General features: G+C 34.3%; 1 protein-coding gene across 2 annotated transcripts in view; it reads right to left on the bottom strand.

Moving 5' to 3' along the window:
- ATR (ATR serine/threonine kinase) overlaps window positions 1–22,463 on the bottom strand; it is a 99,015-nt gene that overhangs the window by 39,480 nt on the left and 37,072 nt on the right. For both annotated transcript variants that reach the window (XM_046002125.1, XM_046002126.1), the window contains exons 20-27: window positions 21,720–21,813; window positions 20,220–20,345; window positions 10,410–10,616; window positions 9,092–9,205; window positions 6,164–6,279; window positions 4,060–4,180; window positions 2,884–3,021; window positions 860–1,070 (exon numbers count right to left, since the gene is read on the bottom strand). In XM_046002125.1, the coding sequence (XP_045858081.1) occupies window positions 860–1,070; window positions 2,884–3,021; window positions 4,060–4,180; window positions 6,164–6,279; window positions 9,092–9,205; window positions 10,410–10,616; window positions 20,220–20,345; window positions 21,720–21,813 (1,127 nt within the window). The remainder of the gene's footprint in view (window positions 1–859; window positions 1,071–2,883; window positions 3,022–4,059; window positions 4,181–6,163; window positions 6,280–9,091; window positions 9,206–10,409; window positions 10,617–20,219; window positions 20,346–21,719; window positions 21,814–22,463) is intronic.

Genomic DNA, 22,463 nt, shown 5'->3' with positions numbered 1-22,463 from the left:
GATTTCCTTTCAAATAGCTGAGACATACAGAAGCAGAATGAATACGATTCTGCTCATCAAATGCTTCTATCCTAAGAGGCATTTTTAACTCTAATACGATTCCACTTTTAGTCACCTTAGTGGAAGTTGTAATATCACAGGAAAAAAACTGCATATATTTGGTATAGCAGGGTGTAATGCTGTAATGTATATTAAGCATATTTGGAGAGACCTCTGGATATCAAATACTACCAGAGACAGGAAAAACAAAAAAATGAAATGAACAGAAAGCAGAAGAAAAGAATAGACCATGAAATGAAATTAACAGCTCTTCTGAAATTTAAAACTTACCTGTGAAAAAGATCACAGAGTATCTCATAAGTGAAAAAGGATAAAGAATACTTTACTACATATATATGTATACGCATATACGTTTAGATATGTGTATACACAGTACACTGAGGGGACACAGTAAATACACACAATACACTGAGGAGACATGGAGTAAACAGTTTAGCAGTGAGGGGTCAGTTATTAACAATATTAGTATGTCATTTATTTCACATTTTACAATTTATATATTCACCATCTCATTTAATCCTCAGTCCTCTAAGGGAAATAATAGTAATCCTGTGTTATAAAGAAAAATTAGGCATCTGTCTTGCCTAAGGTAGTGAGAGTAGTATTTAAAGAGAAGTTTTCTGACTATAAATTCTCTGTTTTTTTTCAGTGAAAGGGCTACCTCAGGGGGTAGGGGGAAATATGCAGGAAAACAAACATAGGTCTTTAAAAAGCTAATGCTTAAATTACAGAATTGATACAGGAAGTAGCTAACTCGTTAATAATTAAGAGAAGAAAATAAACACAAGTTATGACTCACCTACTGAGTCTAATTTATCTCTGTTAGATTTGCTTTGAGGAAATTTCTCCGCATTCAGTGCTTGAAATTTGTGCCTTGCCCATTGTGTGAGATGGTCAAGCATGGAGAACACAGTTTGTGTACTGAGTTGACACAGATCAGATGCACTGTCTTGGGTACTTATGGTATGCTGATCATCATGCTTTAAAACTGCCATAATTTCTGCATAAACCTAAGAAGAACTCATTTTATGGTTAATAATGTATTGTGTAGTATCATTTTGCTATTATCTTACATGTAAGACCAAACATTCTAAGGCAACTATAAGCGGAAGAGATGAATTTAGTCTCTAATAAAATTTTAAATGTACAATACCATATAAACCAACGATTCTCTTTTTTGGAATACACCTTAAACACACACACACAAATGCTTTCACAAGTAAGACTCATCATAATGCATACAATGGCATTGTAAGAACAAAAAAAATGGAAATAATTATTATTATGGCAATAGTTAAACTACAGTACAACTACAAAATGGAAGGATTATATTATACAGCATTAATAAAAAAATGTTGGCTCAATAAATATATATTAAAAAAATGGCAAGTTGCAAAATACCTACAATGATATCACTGAAAAACTTAAACAGAACAAACGGCATTAAAAAATAAAAAGGTTTGAAAATAACTACACCACAGGATGCCTGGGTGGCTCAGTGGGTTAAACTGTTGCCTTCGGCTCGGGTCATGATCCCAGGGTCCTGGGATCGAGTCCCGCATTGGGCTCCCCCCGCTCAGCGGGAGCCTGCTTCTCTCTCTGCCTACTTGTGTGCTCTCGCTCTCTCTCTCTCTGAGAAATAAATAAATAAATAAATAAATAAATAAAATCTTTTAAAAACCCATTAATTTGAAAAGAAAAAAAAAAAGAAAATATCTACACATCAAAAAAAAATTTTTTTAAGATCTTATGTATTTATTTGACACAGAGAGAGTGTACAAGCAGGGGGATTAGCAGGAGAGGGTGAAGCAGGCTCCCTGCTAAGCAAGGAGCCTGATGTGGGTGGGGCTCCATCCCAGGATCCTGGGATGGTGACCTGAGCTGAAGGCAGATGCTTAACCAACTGAGCCACCCAAGAGCCCCTGAAAATATACATTTCAAATTAGTATCAGTGATGATCTCTGGGAATATGAGATCAGGAATGGTAGTCAAAGGGTACGCTTTCATTTGTATAATTCAAATATTTACATTAAGAACATAGTAATATGCTACTTATGCTATTAAAAATAATCATTTTGGGGGGCACCTGGGTGGCTCCATTGGTTAAGCACCCAACTCTTGATCCTTTTGGCTCAGGTCATAATCTGAGGGTCATGGGATCGAGCCCTGCATTGGGCTCTGCACTCAGCCCTATGTTGGGCACCCTTTCCCCTTACACTTCCCCCAATGCTATTTTCTCTCTCTCCCTCAAATAAGTAAATAAATCTGGAAAAAAAAAGAACTATTTTTTAAAAAGAAATGTTGTATATATGTGATTAAAAAAAGAAACTTTACAAAGTATAGTAAAACAAAAAGTAAAATATTCTCCCTCCCCTATCCTTTTTTTTTTTTTTAAGAGAGGAGGGAGGAACCAGCCTCCCTGCTGAGCAGAGAGCCCGATGCGGGGCTCGATCCCAGGACCCTAGAATCATGGCCTGAGCCAAAGGCAGAGGCTTAACCCACTGAGCCACTCAGGTACCCCTCCCTCCCCTAGCCTAATCCATAGTACTATTCACCAGGAAAAACCACTATCAGTAATTTCTTATGTATTCTTTATTTCAGAAAGTTCTATATATATTTGGGCATATATAATATACATTTTCTAATTTTCTAAACTAATTGTTCAATAAATAAAAGGTTAAAAAGATTTTTAAGAATGAGACAAGTATATACACAGCCAGCCATACACTGATCTGTATTTCCTAACATTTAGCTTTTCTAATACTAATTACTAGTGGACAAATGTTTGGACAATTAGAGATCAAATAAAATGGTATCTCTCACCTCTTGCTGATCTTCCTGATTACAACCCAATAAGACATACACTAGAATATGTGGAAGAAGATAGATGGTCACCTTGAAATCATGTTTCATCATAATGCTACAACAGGTGAAGATTTTACTGGCAAGATCATGCCGAACCTATAAATCCAAATGGTTTAGGATAGTAATTTTACACATTTTACTCTATTGATTAGTGTAAAAAAAAACAAAAAACACACGAGATAATTTATCATTGCAGAGTAGGGTATTCTTGTATGAAGAGGGGCAGGCACACTCATGCAAGAGGATGTCAGATCACCATCTCTCTGGTCACTTTAAATATCTCAAAATGCCTGAACTGCTGTGACCCCTAAAGGCAATGTCAATCACCTCAACATAAATGGCCTTTCCCCTTCAGTTAATTTTTGGATGCATCATGTTTTGTTACAGATTAACCTCCCTAATTACAGTATATTTTACTTAGCTAACATTAAAATTCACTGTACTAACTCCCTGAGCACACAGATGAGTAAAGTAACCAAAATGTGTACTCTGGGCCAGTACATTAAGTATACGACTCACATTTTTAATAAGTTACGAACAGTAACTAACTATAGGAAAAAAAATGAAAGAAATAGAAAATAAATCACTTGGGATTAGAGTCAAATTTTATTGTTACAATTTAATGTTAGATTTGCCAACATTACTGTTCTCTTTTTAAATTTAAAGATTTTTTCCTTCTCAAATATAAACACTTCACTTAAAATACAACAACAAAAAACTAAACTAAATCAAAGATTCCAGATCTGGAAGTAATTAATTTAATGCTATTCTACATTTCACATAATATATTTGCAGTATGTTCATAAAAATACAAGAAACTCAGAGTGCCTGTGTGACTCAGTTGGTCATTTTTTAAACAGTATCATTTCATGATGCAAAATGAACAGACATAATTGTAATAGAAATTTTGCAACGACCATAATTATTTGCCTGATAAAAATAATTACCCTCTTACCCAGAAACTAGTAACAATACAGAAATTGTTACTATTAGTAAACAGTTTCTATAGAAACTTCTACCACTACCAGCACCCATATTTCAATGCCTGCTATTTATGCTATACATTCAGATAGATGTTCTGGTTTCCTGTAACATTTCTGTTCATTTAACTAATTCTGAACAGAGTTCTCTTACCTTTGTTATAAGATAACCTGCCCAAGATGCTGACCATTCTGCAAAGTTATTACCTAATTTACTCAAGTAAATTGGCTTCTTTACTCCAGACCAATCTGTTGACTTCTGAGAACTCTTATATCTGTAATTTCAAAAATTTGTTGATTAAAATACACATATAATCATCTGTTGAGAATTTTAGTATAAAATACACAAAGAACTATATCAACTCCTTCACTGACTGCCCTACTACTGCCTTGCTTTACTAAAATATGGTTAAAGATACTACTCTTCTGATTTCCTTGTTAATAATGGGGTGGAAAGTCACTCCTGCATATCCCAAGTACTTTAAAAGATTTGAATCGGCCTCCTCCTCTTCCTCAGAGCTTCTTTCTGATCCTTCCAACTCCATTCTGTGTAAGAAAGACTTGTTCCTCTGAGGTTCAAGCCTCCCAGGCGTATCATTGTCTACTTCTTATGATGGGCATCTATTAAACTCGCTGATTACTGAACTCACTGATAACTTTAGTACCTCTCTGTGTTTCTTTTCCTCCCGAAGTCTTACCATCCCAAGTGACTTTAATGGCTGGCGGGACCAACTAATCAAACTCAAAACTTCTCAAGGATTTTCTCTTCTACTTCTTTATCAGGACTCCCTTGCCAATACAAAAAAATTTCTTCACTTCCAAGATGAACTACTTAGATATCTTACTCTATAGCCCTAGCTTCCAAAATTTCTAGTTCTTTCATCCAGTTATACAAGCACATTAACTCTCTATCCTGTTCTGTCCCTTGACCCTGTTAAATTCTCTTGATCTGTAAATACTTTTCTTTCATTACTTTTCTTAACCAGCATGGTCTTCATGGTCCTTCATTTCTTAAGTCCTTTCATTTCATTTAATAAGAACTCTCTTATTAATATTCTCTACTTACTCCATTGCCCCACTGTCTCTATCAGCTGCACTCATCTGTTTCTACACATAAAACGTTCTAAATTTAAAAGGTTTCTAAATATAAAGAGATATCTACCAAGTAAGTATCCAAACTTAAGGTCTTTTATAAAGAATTTACCACAAGTCTAGGACTATACCAAGGCTCAAAGAAGTAATTGACCCAACGTCACATATCTAATAAGTATGTGACCTAGGGTACTTCATAGTTTCTAATCAAAAATAATTTATAATTTTATAGATTTCAATCAGTCTTTTCTTTTTAAGATTTTATTTGTCAGAGAGAGAGAGAGAAGGCACAAGCAGGGGGAGTGGCAGGCAGAGTGAGCAGCAGTCTTCCTGCTGAGCAAGCAGCCCAATGTGGGACTCAGTCCTGGGATCATGACCTGAGCCGAAGGCAGATGCTTAACTCACTAAGCCACCCAGGTGTCCAGATTTCAATCAGTCCTAATAAAATTATTAAAATTTAAAAAGAGGTTAGAATATACTTTTTTTTTTTTTTTAAAGAAGAGGGAAAAAATATCTTCATGAAGAGAAATTGGAGGGTTGAAATTTCTACTCTGTAGTTGGGGTTACTAAAGGCTTTGGAACTAGCTTTAAACTCTTAAATTTCTTTATTAATTATGCCTATCAAAATTTTATTAAACTCATATTCAATTTTAAATGGATTTTCTCAAAGTATTACTGATCGAATTTTAAAAAAATCAATCCTTTTGTAGCTTCAATAAATTCATCTAAATACTTAAAATTATAGAATTTAACCAATGAGCAGACTGTACTTTTCATTTTGACATTATAGGCATAGTCACAGTGGAAAATACATACTCCTGAATACAACTACTGAAAATACTTTCAAAGCTAAAAAGTTATTTCAAAAATAACATTAATTTTACGGGGCACCTAGGTGGCTCAGTTGGTTGTGTCTGACTCTTGGTTTCAGCTCAGGTCATGGTCTCATGCTTCATGGGATCGGGCCCCCTACTGGGCTCTGTGCTGAGTGAGAAGTCTGCTTGAAGATTCTCTCGCCCTCTCTCTCTTCCTCTCCCCCCAACTCTCACACATGCATGCTCTCTTGCTCTCTCTAAAATAAATAAATAAATCTTTTTTAAAAAATGACATTAATTTTATAAAGTTAAAAATAATTTTATAAAAATGGTTTTATTGAGTTTACAAACCTAGTATTTAGATGAGGTTCCAGGATTTCCCGAACATGCTCAGGAAATCTCCTCCACAACTGGTGACCAGGGCCATCAGTCTGCATCTCTCTACAGTCATAAATTGAAAGTAACTCCTACAAATACATATTTTACATTTGTAAATCTATAGTGAAGCAGATAAATCTTTATACTCATCAATATTCTATACAAAATGGTTACAAAAATAATTTTTAAATATACAGAATTTAAAATTTTGGAGTTGTGAACTGCTTAGGACATCTATTTTAATGCTTAAAACCATTTAGGTGCTTACTTAATGCCACAAAGCTGTGACTATGCACTACATGAACACGAAGTTAATGTTCTATACATATAATATGTACTATAAGATTACGAGCTATTTGGAGGAAAATATGAAATTGTCCATATTTGCAGCAGTATAATTCTTTGAATTTGATCTTTTCTGAATTTTAATGAAAGCAACTACAAATCCAAAATAGTTTTAAAAAATTCAAGATATCTCAAATTCTATGCATAAAATACTGAGCTTAAAATTGTGAAAAGAAGGGGTGCCTGGCTAGCTCAGCAGGAAGAACATGGAACTCTTGATCTCAGAGTTCAAGCCCCATGTTGGGAGTACAGTTTACTTAAAAAAAGAAACTGAAAAGAGCATGCAAATGTTAAAGACCAATTTACTATTCAGGCCCCCAAATTAGATGGTTTTATTTTACTTTCCTGAAAATAGTAAAATAAAATATTGATAAATGAAAAAAGATCTTTGCCTCTAATATTAATATTCAAAACAAGACAAACATGTTAGGATATTATATCTTTTATCACCAAATTACTCTTTCTTTCCAATTCCACTGAACATGACCATGACCATATGCAATAGATGTATTTCTAATATTTATAAATATAAGCACTGTCTAGTAAAACACATACTTCATACTTATATTTAGTATTTTTTAGTAAAAGTAAGGAAGTATCTGAAAAGTTCAAATACAAAAATATCCAGAACCCATTTTCATTTTACTTTAAAATATTAATAAAATTTTGTTTGAAGCCAGATTATTTTTCATGGGGCAAAGTCACTCTAGCTAATAACAAACCCTTCTACATAGATCAGCAATTCTCTCTCTTTTTGGAGGGGGCCATTTATACTCTTAAAAAGACCAATACACTAAGCAATTGTAGACCTTGCTTCATATTCCATTGAAAAAACAGATGCGATCCAAAGAGACTTCCATAACTTCCACCTACGTATCTACCCACACTGGCATTATCAGTATCAGTGCCCAAATGCTTTCTCTCCTCTTACTACAGATGAACTGCTTTTGTTTTTAATTAAGGCTACCCCTCCACTTGCACACTATATTCCACATCTTTCTATTAAAAGTAGTATTATATCAATTCTTTCCTACATCATCTATTCTCCTCTCCGCTGAATTATATATTTACATGTAAGCATACTATTATTTCTCCTATCTTCACTCCTCTTTTCTTCCCAGGTACTATTTCATTCTTCCACTCTCCCTTAAAGACACTTTCTTGTCTTCTGGAACACCACATTGTCCTACCTTACTGGCAGCTCCTTCTCAGTTTTCTTACCTGTTCCCTCCTTTTCTCACTGATCTCTCAATGCCCAGAGCTCAACTACTAGAATCTTTTTACCTGTACTCCCTCTCTTGATCATTTTACCCAGGATCATAATTTTAAATACTATCTCTATAATGAATACCTCCAAATTTATATCTGAAACTCAAACCACTCACCATGAATTCCAGATCTGAATATCTAACAAAACAAAACAAAACATTTTTTAAACAAATAAATTTTTGAAAAAAAAAAATCATGAAAAAAGAGCAAAAAAGCCACACTGGAAAAATATTTACTACATGTACGATTTACAAAGGGTTAATTTCTACTATATACAAATAAGTATAATAAATAGTAATAAAAATTAAATCTATACCAAGAGAATGGGCAAAGATCATCTACAGAAAATTCGCCAAAAAAAGCAATAAATATATAAAGAATGATATACCTCTCTCATAATTAAACGCTATTCAAGTAAAATGGTACTATTTTTCATCTGTCACATTGATAAAGATTTAAAATTCTGAAAAAGGCCAGTTTGTCAGGGGCGCCTGGGGGCTCAGTGGGTTAAAGCCTCTGCCTTCGGCTCAGGTCATGATCTCAGGGTCCTGGGATCGAGCCCCGCCTCTGGCTCTCTGCTCAGCAGGGAGGCTGGTTCCTCCCTCCTCTCTCTCTGCCTGCCTCTCTGCCTACTTGTGATCTCTATCTGTCAAATGAATAAATAAAATCTTTTTTTTAAAAAAAAAGGCCGGTTTGTCAAAGAAGTATAAACTGGTGAAACTTTTTTTGACAAAATTTATCAAATGTAAATTCTGTACTTGCTCTGTGACGTTTTTTAACTTCTAGATATTTATATTATTGCTATATTCACTCAAGTACTCAGCAATATATGTATGTTCTCTGACGTATTTCTTATTAAAGCGAAAAAACTGAATACATCTTAAGTGTGTCAAATAAATTTCTTAAACAAATTATGGTACATCCTTATTGAATATTAAGTTATTGAAAAGAATAAATTAGAGACCTGTACTGAAATGGAAAATTACCCAAAACAGACTATGGAATACAAAAGAAAATCAAGTTACAGAACATCATAAGTAGTATGATCTCCTTGTGTGATGGAAAAGATATATATGTTAAATACTCTGAAAATTGTCCAAAGTATCTATAATGATCTGTCAAGAGAGTACATTTCTATACTCTGAAATTTTGTCATGAACTTACATTATGATCATTATGAACTCTGATAATGATAGTTTACAAAAATTAGTTTTCAACATACAGATTTACAACTTTCTTACTAGAATTCAGTAACAAAAAGCCAGTACTAACCATACATACTCTTACCTGAATGGCATAAGCAGCTGAATCTTGAGCCCGGCTATTATCTGCATATGCGAGGTAAGCTCTTGTTAGTTCCATCAATAATCCAAAGGCGAAGCTTGAATCTTCTACTCCAGCCTCAAAAAAAAGAAAAAATCACGGATAAAGTATATAAATTTTTTTAAACTGTACTTGGTTTAAACCTTACTTGGTTAATTAACCTAATTTCTTAGTTACCTAGGTGAATTTAACTCAAAAAAAGAAAGGACACTAGGTTTGATATCAAGGCTAAAATGTTATCTGTACTCAAGAAACCAAACTTAAGGCTTTTTAGGCTAAAGAGTATTAGAATCAACTGACTCTTGCATAGCTCCAACAAGTTTCACTTTTTGTTTTGTTTTGTTGTTGCTGTTGCTGAAGATTTTATTTTTAAGTAATCTCTACACTCAATGAGGGGTTCAAACTCATGACCCTGAGATCAAGAGTTAGTCACATGATCTTCCAACTAAACCAGACAATTGCCCCTTATTTTTCTTTTTTTTCACCTTTAAAAAAAAAAAAAAAAAATCAACCTTTTTTTTAACCTAAAAAGAAAATTGCATATATAGCATTTCCTAAATTGCATGCTATAGAAGCCTGGTCATTTGAGACACTCCAAGAAGTAAATTTTACCATACGCTCCTCTTGGATGTGCATAGTGCATACATTAAATGATATAGTAGATGTTCTGTTTGATTTTGTTTTACAGGATTTCTTAAACACACTTGACCATGGAAACTTTTCTATACATTCACTATTATGACACCTTGAGAAATTAGTTTCCAATGAAAATACTTAGCAACAGAGTTGAAATAGTAGTATTTTTTTTTAACGGTTTTATTTATTTATTTGACACAGAGAGAGAGATCACAAGTAGGCAGAGAGGTAGGCAGAGAGAGGGGGGGAAGCAGGCTTGCTGCTGAGCAGAGAGCCCGATGCAGGGCTCGATCCCAGGACCCTGAGACCATGACCTGAGCCAAAGGCAGAGGCTTAACCCTCTGAGCCAGCCAGGTGCCCCGAAATAGTAGTATTTAAATAATTAATTAGGTTTAAACTATTTGTTATCATTAGGTTGGGAAGCTTTTAAAAAGAACACAGCACACTAGGCTGGACTCTAGCTTTATTGTTTTTGGCACTAGATCCTGGCACATAATATTAAGGAATAAACTCTGAAGTTACCTAAATTGTCTAGTTTAGATCATGTTGCCACTAAGGATAACCTAAAGAATTCTTTGTAAATGAAATATAGAAATTCAAATAGGACAGAGAACTCTTCTTGTCGTTCCAAATTACCATTACTTACCACAAATGTAAAATCTTTTCCTTGGCTTTCAGTTGTTGAGAAATCTAGTCGACCTGGATCTATTGCCCCCAATTCCCCTAAACATTCTCCACAGAGCAACCGGGCTTGAGAGTTTGCATCTTGGCAACCTTTCAAAAGTACTGTCACCAACTGTGAGATAACAGGTTCCACTGTTTCACTATCTGTTGCATATTTTATCAGTTTTTCCTGAAAGCAGAAAGAAAATTTTTATGTAATTTCTATAAACTAGTATATTTTCCTAACTAGAAAGCTTAAAATATTAAGGAATATATGACAAACATTGACAAAATTAAATTCCTATATCTGCAGAGTTCACATAATATAGTTCACAATACATTCTGTAAGATTATAATCATTTTAGAAAGTTTTAATCCTTAATCCACTAAACAGCTACTGAGTATTATTACATTAGTATACAAAAATAAATAAGACACAGACTTCTCCCAACAAGTTCCCAGTCTAAGTGGAAAACAGACACGTAAATAAGTAATTAAAATATCATATACGTTATGTATAATAACAAATATATTTACAATGTAAGAAAGCAATTAAGAAAATGAAAAAGATCTCAGGGTAACATTTCAAGGATAGAGGATAGATACTTAAGTAAATAAGTCAACAAGGAACAGGTACTATTTAAAACAAGCAGACTGAAGTGTAAATAAAACCAGCAGAGGAGAAAAAAATAACAGGAAAAGGGTTCCATGGTGATGAGAAACAAAATGTTGGTTCAAGGAATCTTTTTTCATCAGTTTCCTGAGGATGCTGTAATGGAAACCTGTTAAGTAAGAAGAGACTATTTTCAAGGCAGTGGAAATTGATATTGTATTGAAAATACAATTATATTGTATTGAAATAGATATTGTATTTGTGTGACACTTTAGAACTTCTTCATTTATACTATTTTCTTTCTACCAAAAGTAAAGCATACATGAGCATCTCAAACTCCATGTTAAAACTATGATTCAAGAGTAATCATTTCAACAGAAAAATAAAAAGACATTTTATCTCATTAAGACTCTTTAATAGTCGATCACTTAAATAACATTACAAATGAATTCAGATATAAATACTTAAAAATTAGTAATGAATAAATACCAAAACTAATACAAGAAATTATAAACATTTACTAACATGCTAACACTAGAAAATATAAGATCACTTTAGTTGGCAGAAATAAATTCAGTTCAAGGCAATACTTGTTATGAAACACTAAATGAAAGGTAATTTAAAAATATACTTATCTCTTATGTACTTAATAATGTGTCAACTTCTAGGTTAGAGCAATTAAGTTTCCTTTTTCAGCAAAAATACTGAATTCCAAAAATGAGTATGTGTTCAATTCCTCTTTTAAAAAGGCTTTCTAACATATGGACCCAATTTTATCATTTTCCAAATGCTTAACCAATTGTCAAAACAAATTTGTTTGCTCTAATTATTGAAAATATAATTTTTATCATATCCTAAATGTCCATATACATAAAGGTCTATACTTGAACTTTCTTTCTCACTGATCTATTTATTCATGCACCAGAAACACACTGTTAAAATTATAGAGGCTATAGAGTATATTACTATCTAGTAAGGATACTAAACCCTCATAGTTGCTTTTTCCCCCCAGAGTTGTCTTGCTATTATTATGTTTATTTTTCCATATGAACATTAATATGAACTTTTGTAGTTAAAAAAAAAAAAGTCATTTCTTGGCATTCCTTTGGGATAGCATTAAATTTATAAAGTCAGAATACTAGAGAAAACTGAAACCTTTGTAATACCTAAGGCAACCTACCAGATAAATATGGGATGCTTTCAATTTGTTTAAACCTACTACATTTTTGTGTCTTTCAGGAATTTCAAGGTTTTTTTTTATTGGTTTATACATTTCTCATTATGCTTATTCCTATATTATCTTTTTCTGTACTATTATAAGTTGGATTTTCCAACAGATCTTCTACCTGGTTATTGCTTGTTATATGAAAATTATTTTTTATATGTTGACTTTATATCCTCCTATCTTACTGACTTAGTTATCTGAGTTAATTTTATTGATAATTCCCTAGTTTTTCAGGTACATTAACCTATCTGCCAATAGAAATTCTTTTACAGAGGCACAGAGTGGCTCAGCTGGGTAAGCATCTGCCTTTGGCTCAGGTCCAGGGTCCTGGTATCAAGCCCCACATCAGGCTCCCTACTCAGCAGGGAGTCTGCTTTTCCCTCGGCCCCTCCCCTGTTCGTTCTCTCCCTTTCTTTTAAAAATAAATTAATAAATAATCTTTAAAAGAATTCCTTTACCTTTTTTCCAATTCTTTACGACTCTGACTTCTTATCTAAAGTCATTGGGTGATACTTTCAGCTCAATGTTAAATTACAGTGGAGATGAGTAAGCTTGCTTTAGTGGGAATACATCTTATTTTCCCATTAAGTATGTGTATGTATGTGTGCACGTATACAAATATATACATACACATATATGTATTAGGGTAGTATCCACCAATTCTTATTTTCTTGGGTTTTTTATCTGAAGTGGATGTTACAGTTTGTTAAAGGTTTTTTCAGGATCTATGGAAATAATGGTATGACTTTTCTCCTCAGACATATGAATATAGTGAATTACATTAATGAACTGCAAAATAAGAACCATCCTTGCAATCCTGGAATATATTACAGTTGGTCATGGGGTATTATTTTCTTATGTGAAACTGAATTGTTTGATAATATTTCACTTAGAATTTTTTGTATCAGTATTTTTAAGTGGATAATGAAATTTAATTTTACTGTTCTGTGCTATCTTCATGGAGTTTAGTGAACACTGTTACATCATATTCCTCAGAAAAAACTGGATGTTTTCCTTCATTTACTATGCTCCAAAATAATTTAAAACAGCATATGGACTAACTTTTTTGAAGATTTGGTAAAAATCCCCCTGTGCAACCACTAGGCCTGGTGCTTTCCTCTAGACGTAATTCTTTTATAATATTCTCTAATTCTTCTATAGAAACTAGTCTTTCTACTGTAGTCAGTATTGATAAACTAAATTTTCAAGGGAAAATATCCAAGTTTGCAAATATATTTGCACAGAAGGGTACAAAGTGGTTTGCCATTTTAAAAAATATTTCCTGGGGCGCCTGGGTGGCTCAATGGGTTGGCCCTCTGCCTTCAGCTCAAGTCATGATCTCAGAGTCCTGGGATCGAGCCTCGCATCAGGCCCTCTGCTCAGCAGGGGGCCTGCTGCTCCCACCCCACCCCACCCCCCGCTCCCACCCCCCACCCACCTGCCTCTCTGCCTACTTGTGATCTGTCAAATAAATAAATAAAATCTTAAAAATAAATAAATCTTAAAAAATAAGAAGTATTTTATTTATTCCTTTGTTTCAATGGTTATTTCTGTCTTGTCATTTCCTATTTACAAATTTTTGCTCTCTGCTTTTTGTTCTTCATTAGGTTAGATATTTATCTATTTTGCTAATGTTTTCCAAAGAACTAAAATTTTTATTAGTTTTTTTTGTTCTCTATATCATTAATTTCTATTTTAACTTTTTAAAGATTTTATTTATTTACTCATGATTGACATGGAGAGAGAGAGGCAGAGATAGAACCAGGTTCCCTGCTGAGCAGGAAGCCTGATGTAAGACTTGATCCCAGGACCCTGGGATCATGACCTGAGTGAAGGCAGATGCTTAACCATCTGAGCCACCCAGGAGCCCTCCACTTTTATTTTTTATTACTTTCTTCCTGTGCTGTCTTTTCTTAAATAGGTTTGTTGAAATTTAATTCACATACTATAAATTCCCTCTATTAAAGTATACAAATCAGTATTTAGTATATCTACAAGGTGTAATACAAGCACAACCATTACTTCTAATTCCAGAACATTTTTTGGAGATTGTTTTATTGATTTTAGAGAGAGAGAAAGAAGAGAGAGAGCATGCGGGACGGGGGAAGAGGAGAGGAGGGTCAGCAGGAGAGAGAATCCTGAAGCTGACTCCCCACTGAACCGAGGGACTCAATCCCAGGACTTTGAGATCATGACCTGAGCTGAAATCAAGAGTTAGCCGCTCAACCCACTGAGACACCCAGCACCCCATTCCAGAATATTTTTATCACCCAAAAAAGTAACTGTACCTAATAGCAGTCGATCCCTATTTCCCCCATCCTCCCAGCCACAGGAAACCACTAATCTACTTTCTGTCTCCATGAAGTTGCTCATTCAGGAGAATCTATATCTATATCTTATCGATATGTATGTAGTATCTTCTTTGTGAATTTTGTATCTTCTTCATGAATTATGGCTTTTACCATTACAAAGTGACCTTTTTATGTGATATTAAATGATTTTGGTTTCAAATCTTTGTCATCTAGTAGCAGAATGAGAATTCCTATTTTCTTATTATTTCAACTTATTGGTTATAAATTTGCTCATCTCTTTATTTTTAGCATTTCTAAATTATCCTTTTTAGATGTATATCCTGTATATAGCAAAGAATTTGTTCTTGCATTGTAAGTCAAATTACTAATTTTTTTTCAAGGTCTTTCACATTTATTAATATGACTGATATCCTTAGCCTCAATTCTGTCATTTTTATTTTTATTTATTTATTTATTTTATTTATTTTATTTATTTTGTATTATAATTACTGTATTTTGTATTATAATTACTGTATTTTTTCTCTTTTGCTTTAAAAATTAATTTATTTTAATATGGGAGAAAGTTGATACTTTTGTTCTAAAGGTATCCTCTATACTAATACTTTTAAATTTTCCAGTCCTTTTATCTTACTTAAACTTCTATAACTGCTACCAGTTTGAAATGGTCTATTTTGACTCCTAGTTTTTGCTGATGCAACAATTACTGAGCTTATTCTATTTATGTCTCATTGTTTCTCTTCTCCCATTAAAAAATTACATTATTTCTACTTTATTAGAATATATAACATTCATATATAATTCTTTCATCTTTGTTCCCACTGTTGCTCTAGTCTTAGATCTATAATTATATATGAACAGTAACCATCAGGTCCTTTTGCCAATGTCTCCCCAGTCTTCTCTTGATTCCCTGAAGCTGTTCTCTAATATATCTCATAGGAAGATTTGCTTATACAAACAGTATACCTTCAACTCTTAGATGTTTACAATTGTGTTTCTCCCTACCTGTATTAGTCTAAGGATAGCTTGACTCATTCTTTACTCATACTTTATTCCCATACTTTATGCTTGACATTTTAAAAAATGCTGCTACCGTCTCAGCCTACTGTGTTGAGAAGTCTGATACTAACCTACTTTTCTTACTCTTCTAAGGATTTTTAAATATATACTTTTGCATGTAGGTCCTGAAATTTTCTTATTATTAAAGTCTAAGGTATTTATCAGACTTGACTAGTCTGGGTCAATTTTCTCAGGTACACAGTTGGGTCCTTTCAACATGCAGATTTAGATCTTTTCCTTTCAGGAAGTTTTTTTTACAGTTTTAAATATTAATTCCACTCTAACAAAAAAAATTAATTCCATTCTATTGTTTTATTTTTCTTCTTCAGAAACTCTAGTGTATGTGAAATCTGCCAATCTTCCATTTCAACCACTTTGATCCTATTCACTCCTTTTTTAAACTTTATTTTCATTCTCTTGGTAATTTTTCTGCCTTTTCTCAGGGCTCCTTACTAAATTTTTAGACAAATATATCCTCTCTTGTGGTCCTTATAATTTAATCTTCATTTCTTAAGTTTCTTTTCTGAATTCAATCACCTCTTACGTCCCATCTTTCTGGGTTTTGTCCATTTCTCTTGCTTTTTAAATTTTTCATTTAATTTTCTTTTCATATTTGTAAATGATTGCTTGAAATATTTAATTCAGACTGTAGTGTTAACTCTGGTTTTCTTCTGCTTTATGGTTAGTGTTGGGAGAGGACTTGACAGCAACCAAAAGATTCAATTTTCAATTTTTGTCTGACAAAAACCTTGTATGTATAGAATATACATATTTTTATTTATATTTGAGACCCTCTATATTAGCTGTATGCAGTAACAGTAAGGGTTTTTTAAAAATTATTTTTATTAACATACAATGTATTATTTGCCCCATGGGTACAGGTCTGTGAATCATCAGGCTTAAACATTTCACAGCATCCACCGTAGCACATACCCTCCCCAATGTCCATTACCCTCCCACCCCCGCCAGCAGCACTCAGTTTGTTTTGTGAGATTAAGAGTCTCTTATGGTTTGTCTCCCTCCAGATCCCATTTAATAGTAAGGGTTTTACAGTGGCTTGCAAGATTCCTATTTCATGAGTACTTTCTTCTGTCAACCTAATGAAAGTTATTTTCATGAGTAGCTTCTGGGGAAGGTAAGTAGAGGGAGAATCTGGCACATCTTTGATTTGAGATGTCTTTTTACTTTTACAGGAACCTTAAAACTCTCTTACTTTTTTCTTTCTGTTTACAATTAAGCACCCAAAGAATGTCCCCATCCTCCTATTCTTTCAGTTCTCCCCAGACATAATGATTTTCAGAGATGACAACCTTAGGATCTACATACTTTAAAGTATCTCCCTTGTAGCCAGAGCTCTGATATACCACATCCTGACCTACTTTTTGAGTTGGACAATCTTTGTTGGTGATTTTTTCTTTGCCTCATTATCCTTGGCTCCTCCACTCCATTCTCCTCTTTTTCATATAGTCTTTTCAGAATTAAGTGCTCTTAAAATAAATTTGTTATGTGAGCTCCAGATAGCTCCACTGCTTACAGGTAATCTGAAGTTCATAGTATTCTCAGTCTCAGAGTTATGTTGAAGATATGTTATGTGTGGATTTATCTGCTCTCCTTGTTGCTCTTTACGTTTTGGAGGGTATATAGAGATTCAGATTTAGGCATCCAACATTATCCTAGTATAACTTGGAGGTCTCTAGCAGCTTTATTTTCAATGGGCTCATTCTCAGATTTGTAATCATTAGCAAATGTCTTTTTATTAGAATACTGCATTGGCAGCAAAGTTTAGTTTGTCCTCAATACAAACATCCTCTCCTACTGGGATTTTACCACAGAGATTCACTTCAACCTGAGTATTATCAATTTTCAGAAAGAGATTATATGGTTGCTCAGTGTGATATATAGACTGATTTTTCTGACATAGAAATAAAAATTTCCTACTATCCACTAACCTTAGGTATCATTTATATCCTTCAAAACTGTATATTCCCCCTTAAAAGTAAGGAGTATAAACTTATTTCTTTAATGTCAATGACCCTCTTGGGGGCTACCTATTAGAAGAGGGCTTCTGCAGGGTCAGTCCATCAAAACAGTCACGTATCTAAGGCCATAGAAGCCCTTATCTTATTAAATGTCACACCATCTTTTAGAGTTTACTTTGTTACTACATTATAACCAATTATTTCTTTAGCCAGTTATACCAAAACTTCAGATCTAATTATTTTTTTAAGATTTTATTTATTTATTGGTCCGAGAGCTAGCACAAGCAGGCAGAGTGGCAGGCAGAGGCAGAGAGAGAAGCAGGCTCCCCACTGAGCAAGGAGCCCGAAGTGGGACTCGATCCCAGGACCCAAGGATCATGACCCGAGCCGAAGGCAGCGGCCCAACCAACTGAGCCACCCAGGTGTCCCCAGATCTAATTATTTCAAACACCTCCTTTCAATGTACTCCTGAAGTATCTTTTCCTCTCCCTCTGGTTAAGATCTGAACTTTTAAAAGAGTATCTTTTGCATTTGTTCTTTCATAGATCTCACAGCATTCAATACAAAGACTTTGACTTCTAACCCTGTTTTCTTAAATCAGTTTCTTGCTCTCCTATCGCTATAGGTTCAGTAATCTTCTTGAGCTGCAACATCCAATATCATAGCCACTATCTACGGGAAGCTATTTAAATTTGAACAAAATGAAATAAAATTAAATACCTAGTTCTTTAATCACACATCTTTTTTTTTTTTAAAGATTTTATTTATTTATTTGACAGACAGAGATTACAAGTAGACAGAGAGCCTGATGCAGGACTCGATCCCAGGACCCTGAGATCATGACCTGAGCCGAAGGCAGAGGCTTAACCCACTAAGCCACCCAGGTGCCCCTCTTTAATCACACATCTTAAGTGCTCATGAGAGCCACATGTGGCTAGCAGTTACGAGTGGACAGTGCAGATACAGAACATTTCCATATTCAAAGAAAATTGTTTTGGACAGTGCTATTCTAGAACTTAACTGAATTGCTTTCAACACTGATGTTACTTTCTCGTCATACTTCGCAAAAACCAAAATATTTCCTTCTCTCTTTTTGTGTAGGTGTTTTAGGCCATTATCTGTGCGGATATGGCTGGAAACACATGTGTCTCTGGATGTCTTTTCTTATTTTCCCTGGCTCCTCCAAGCCATTATCTTTAGTTCTCTTCTTACTAACTTAAAGTAAATTTATCGAGCTATAAATTGATTCTAAACTAGATTAAACCTTACTTTAAAATATCCTAAAATATCTGTGGCCCTTACATCTTATTCAGACTCTATCTGATCTTCAAGACTCCTACAAGTACACTTTCTACTCTGCCTAGCTAATCTTTTAGCACTGGGGCTTTACGCTGAAGGAAGGCTTGTCAGGGTTATTACCAGATGTGATTTTTCTTTTGTGACACAGGTAGCAAAAGTTGGGCAGTTGTGGCTTTTCCCTAAGAATATAAGCAATCTCTTTAAGTTCTCAGATTAAATTAGGCCATCAGCATGTCATCTGCTTAGAAATAACCTAACCTAGGATACCTCTAGGCCAAGAGGAGAGATCCTATGCTATTCATAAATCCCTATATTAGTAAAGAAAGCTAGAAGCCCTCTAAGTTACCTGAAATCCAGGGAGAGATTTGTTTGGGGCAAAGGGTAAGCACACAGTTTCACTGAAGTAGTGCAGGGCATGGAATGAGGCTCTAATATTGTCAATGTAGACTTAAGAGTTAGGAGAGCATAAAACTTAAGGAGACTCAAGGCTCCCCACTTGTGGTAGGACCATCTCCACATTGGATGCTACCCACACTAGTTCTACAAGTTCACTGATCCATCATGTGATATGCATGATAACCATCATGTATATCTTTTGTCCTAAATAAGTGCTTCCTTCTATCGTGAAAACAAACATAACCTGGTTTTGCAAAGCCCCTAACTCATGAGGGGTCTTTAGGCTTTCACACCCTATCATGTAAGTTCTTGACATGCAAAAACAAATTATCTCAGGTAATTTTTTTCTGTTTTACAGCTTTATAGTGATCAAGTTATTTTAAATACCAGTTCTCACTGTCATCAAGGTTAGAGCTAATCTACAATATGTTGCCAAAGAAAAGAAAAAGTTCACTGCCATCATGAAAAAGTAAACTTAAAAATTTAGTTTCATTAAAACTAAAGTTAATTCACTCAAAATGTAAAATGGCAAAATTACTGAGATATTATGTGATAGGTATCTATAGGAAACTATGCGAGAAGACAATGGACTGTTGCCATTGTATACGTACAACCTTATTTAGGAATATGTAATAACCAAAAACAAAATGGTCAAATCATAACCCTTCAAAACAATAACAAAAAACTCTGCACATCCCTGGTATTCAGCCTCAAAGAGTATTTCATGGATTAGTGATTCTAGTCAGGTCTGATAATCGTGGTAAAATAAAAATTACTTCTTTCACTAAACCTACTGAATCTCAAGTAAATATGCTAACCTGTCATTTTTCTTTAAACTAAACTTTAAGCTTTTAAATTTCTTTAACATCTTACTTTCCTATACTTTAAATTGTATCATAGGATCTTAATGTACCTGATTTTTATACAATGTTTCCTTCAGACTTGTAAGAGCATGAATACGAACATCTACATTTTCATGCTGAATTGCTTTCATGGATAGTTGAAGAGTTGTCTGAAGATCTGTACTCTCTGAGGTCTCCTATATACAGAACAAAGAGAGATACACCATGTCAGTTAATGATTTCAGAAACCATTTCAGAAAGTCTAGATTCCCTGCAGAGTTACCATTAAAGTAGTAAACTATACCTCAATTAAAAGCAGCGTTAATAATTTCTGGGCACCTAGGTGGCTCGGTGGGTTACGTCATGACTTAGGTCATGACCCCAGGGTCCTGGGATCAAGTCCCATATCTGGTTCCCTGCTCAACCAGAAGTCGGCTTCTTCCTCTGCCCCTTCTCCCTACTCATGCCAAGCTTGTGCTCTCTCTCGCAAAAATACATACATAAAATCTTCAAAAAATAATTTCCATTTCTTCCTTCATATAACATACATTATTTTTAGTAATTCTTGCAGAAGGGATTTCATTCTAAATTTTTTTTTAAGATTTTATTTTTTTGACAGAGAGACACATAGTAAGAGAGGGAACACAAGTAGGAGGAGTGGGAGGGGGAGAAGCAGACTCCCTGTTGAGCAGGAAGCCCAATGCAGGGCTCCATCCCAGGACCCTGGGATCATTACCTGAGCCGAAGGCAGACACTTAACTACTGAGCCACCCAAGTGCCCCTCATTCTAAAATCTTTGGACCTGGAGAAAAATTTTATTTCGATCAAATAAAGAATCTACTTATCTGAAAAAAATCCTTCTTGGTAAGAAATAACAAGTTTCCCTTAACTTACAAAGAACTACATAATAGCCTTGAACCAAATCTAGATTATGCAAATGAATAATTCACTCCTTATTTGATTACTTATCTTATGACTATAATGAGTTATCCAATAAAAGAGAATATAAAGACCTCAGGACCAATCTTGGGGTCTGCAGTAAATATTTCTGCTGTTCTGACCCAAGATCAGGTATTCCACTTTCTGTCCTAAAATTCTACGGAATCACTATTAACACCTTCATAATTTCGGAGAATTCACTGGACTTCAAGATGATGGAACTACAGGTTATTCCCCTTCTAAAGCTCAGGAATCAGTAAGATTTGACAATTTCATACCATTGTTTGTAGCACAACATAACTAGAATTCTCCAGCAGCTTTTCTGGGCATGAAGCTATGGTAGCTTCTTCTTTGGGGGACTATAAGTAGGGACATACTGAAGTAAAGTCACAAGTACTGTATTTTTTGCTCTCTGTTCTACATAATGTAATGACATCTTTATCTAAGTGCTAAATTTCCTTCTAAAAAAATCATAGTTTGTGATAAGGCTATCTAATTGCCAAAATTAGCCACTGGAACAGGACTATATTATCCCTAGATCTAATTCTAAAGAACCTGTGTTCAAAGTATTGGAATTTGGGAACAATTTTGTATCAATGATCTCCTAAGACATAAATAAAAAAAATAAATACCTTTCTGTATTCCTGTAGAACTGCTTTTATCTTTTTTAATTCTGGATGATCAGGTAAAAAATATATTTCATGAAGAAAATCTTGTACAGCATCCCTGATAGTTTAGTGGAAGAAAAAGAATTATTTGCAAAGAGTATGAGTACTAAAAAAAATAAAGCAGAAGTTGAAACTAAGGCCAATTTAGTTCACACTTAAAAGTGCTAGTGGGGACACCTGGTGGGCTAAGTTGGTAGAGCATGTGACTCTTCATCTCCAGGTGGTGAGTTTGAGCCCCACACTGAGAGTAGAGATTTTAAAGCTAATATTTAAAAAAAAAAAAAAAAAAAAAAAAAAAAAATGCTAGAGATGCCTGGGTGGCTCAGTTGGTTAAGTGTCCGACTCCTGATTTCAGGTCATGATCTCAGGGTCATGAGATGGAGCCTAATGGGGCTCTGTGCTCAGTGTGAAGTCTGCTTGGGATTCTCTCTCCCCTATCCTTCTGCCTCTCCCCCCACACTCTCTCTCTCCCAAATAAATTCTTTAAAAAAGTGCTAGTGGATTAATGATCTTTCCTAACCATGTCTAGTTATTAATAATGGCAAACAATCACATCTAAGGAAATCACCCTATTGCAGTATTTACATTGGTGGCCTTGAATAAAACTGTATTTCTTTGTATAGGAATACATATATAGTCACTTCCTCTTCATTTTGGGTGAGGTGTGTGATTTGCTTTAACACACAGAATGTGGCAGAGGAAAATGCT

The sequence above is a fragment of the Meles meles genome, chromosome 4 (assembly GCF_922984935.1).
Source record: "Meles meles chromosome 4, mMelMel3.1 paternal haplotype, whole genome shotgun sequence".
Classification (NCBI taxonomy): Eukaryota; Metazoa; Chordata; class Mammalia; order Carnivora; family Mustelidae; genus Meles; species Meles meles.
The sequence above is the reverse complement of the archived record's forward strand: the minus strand, read 5'-3'. Positions and strand labels throughout refer to the sequence as shown.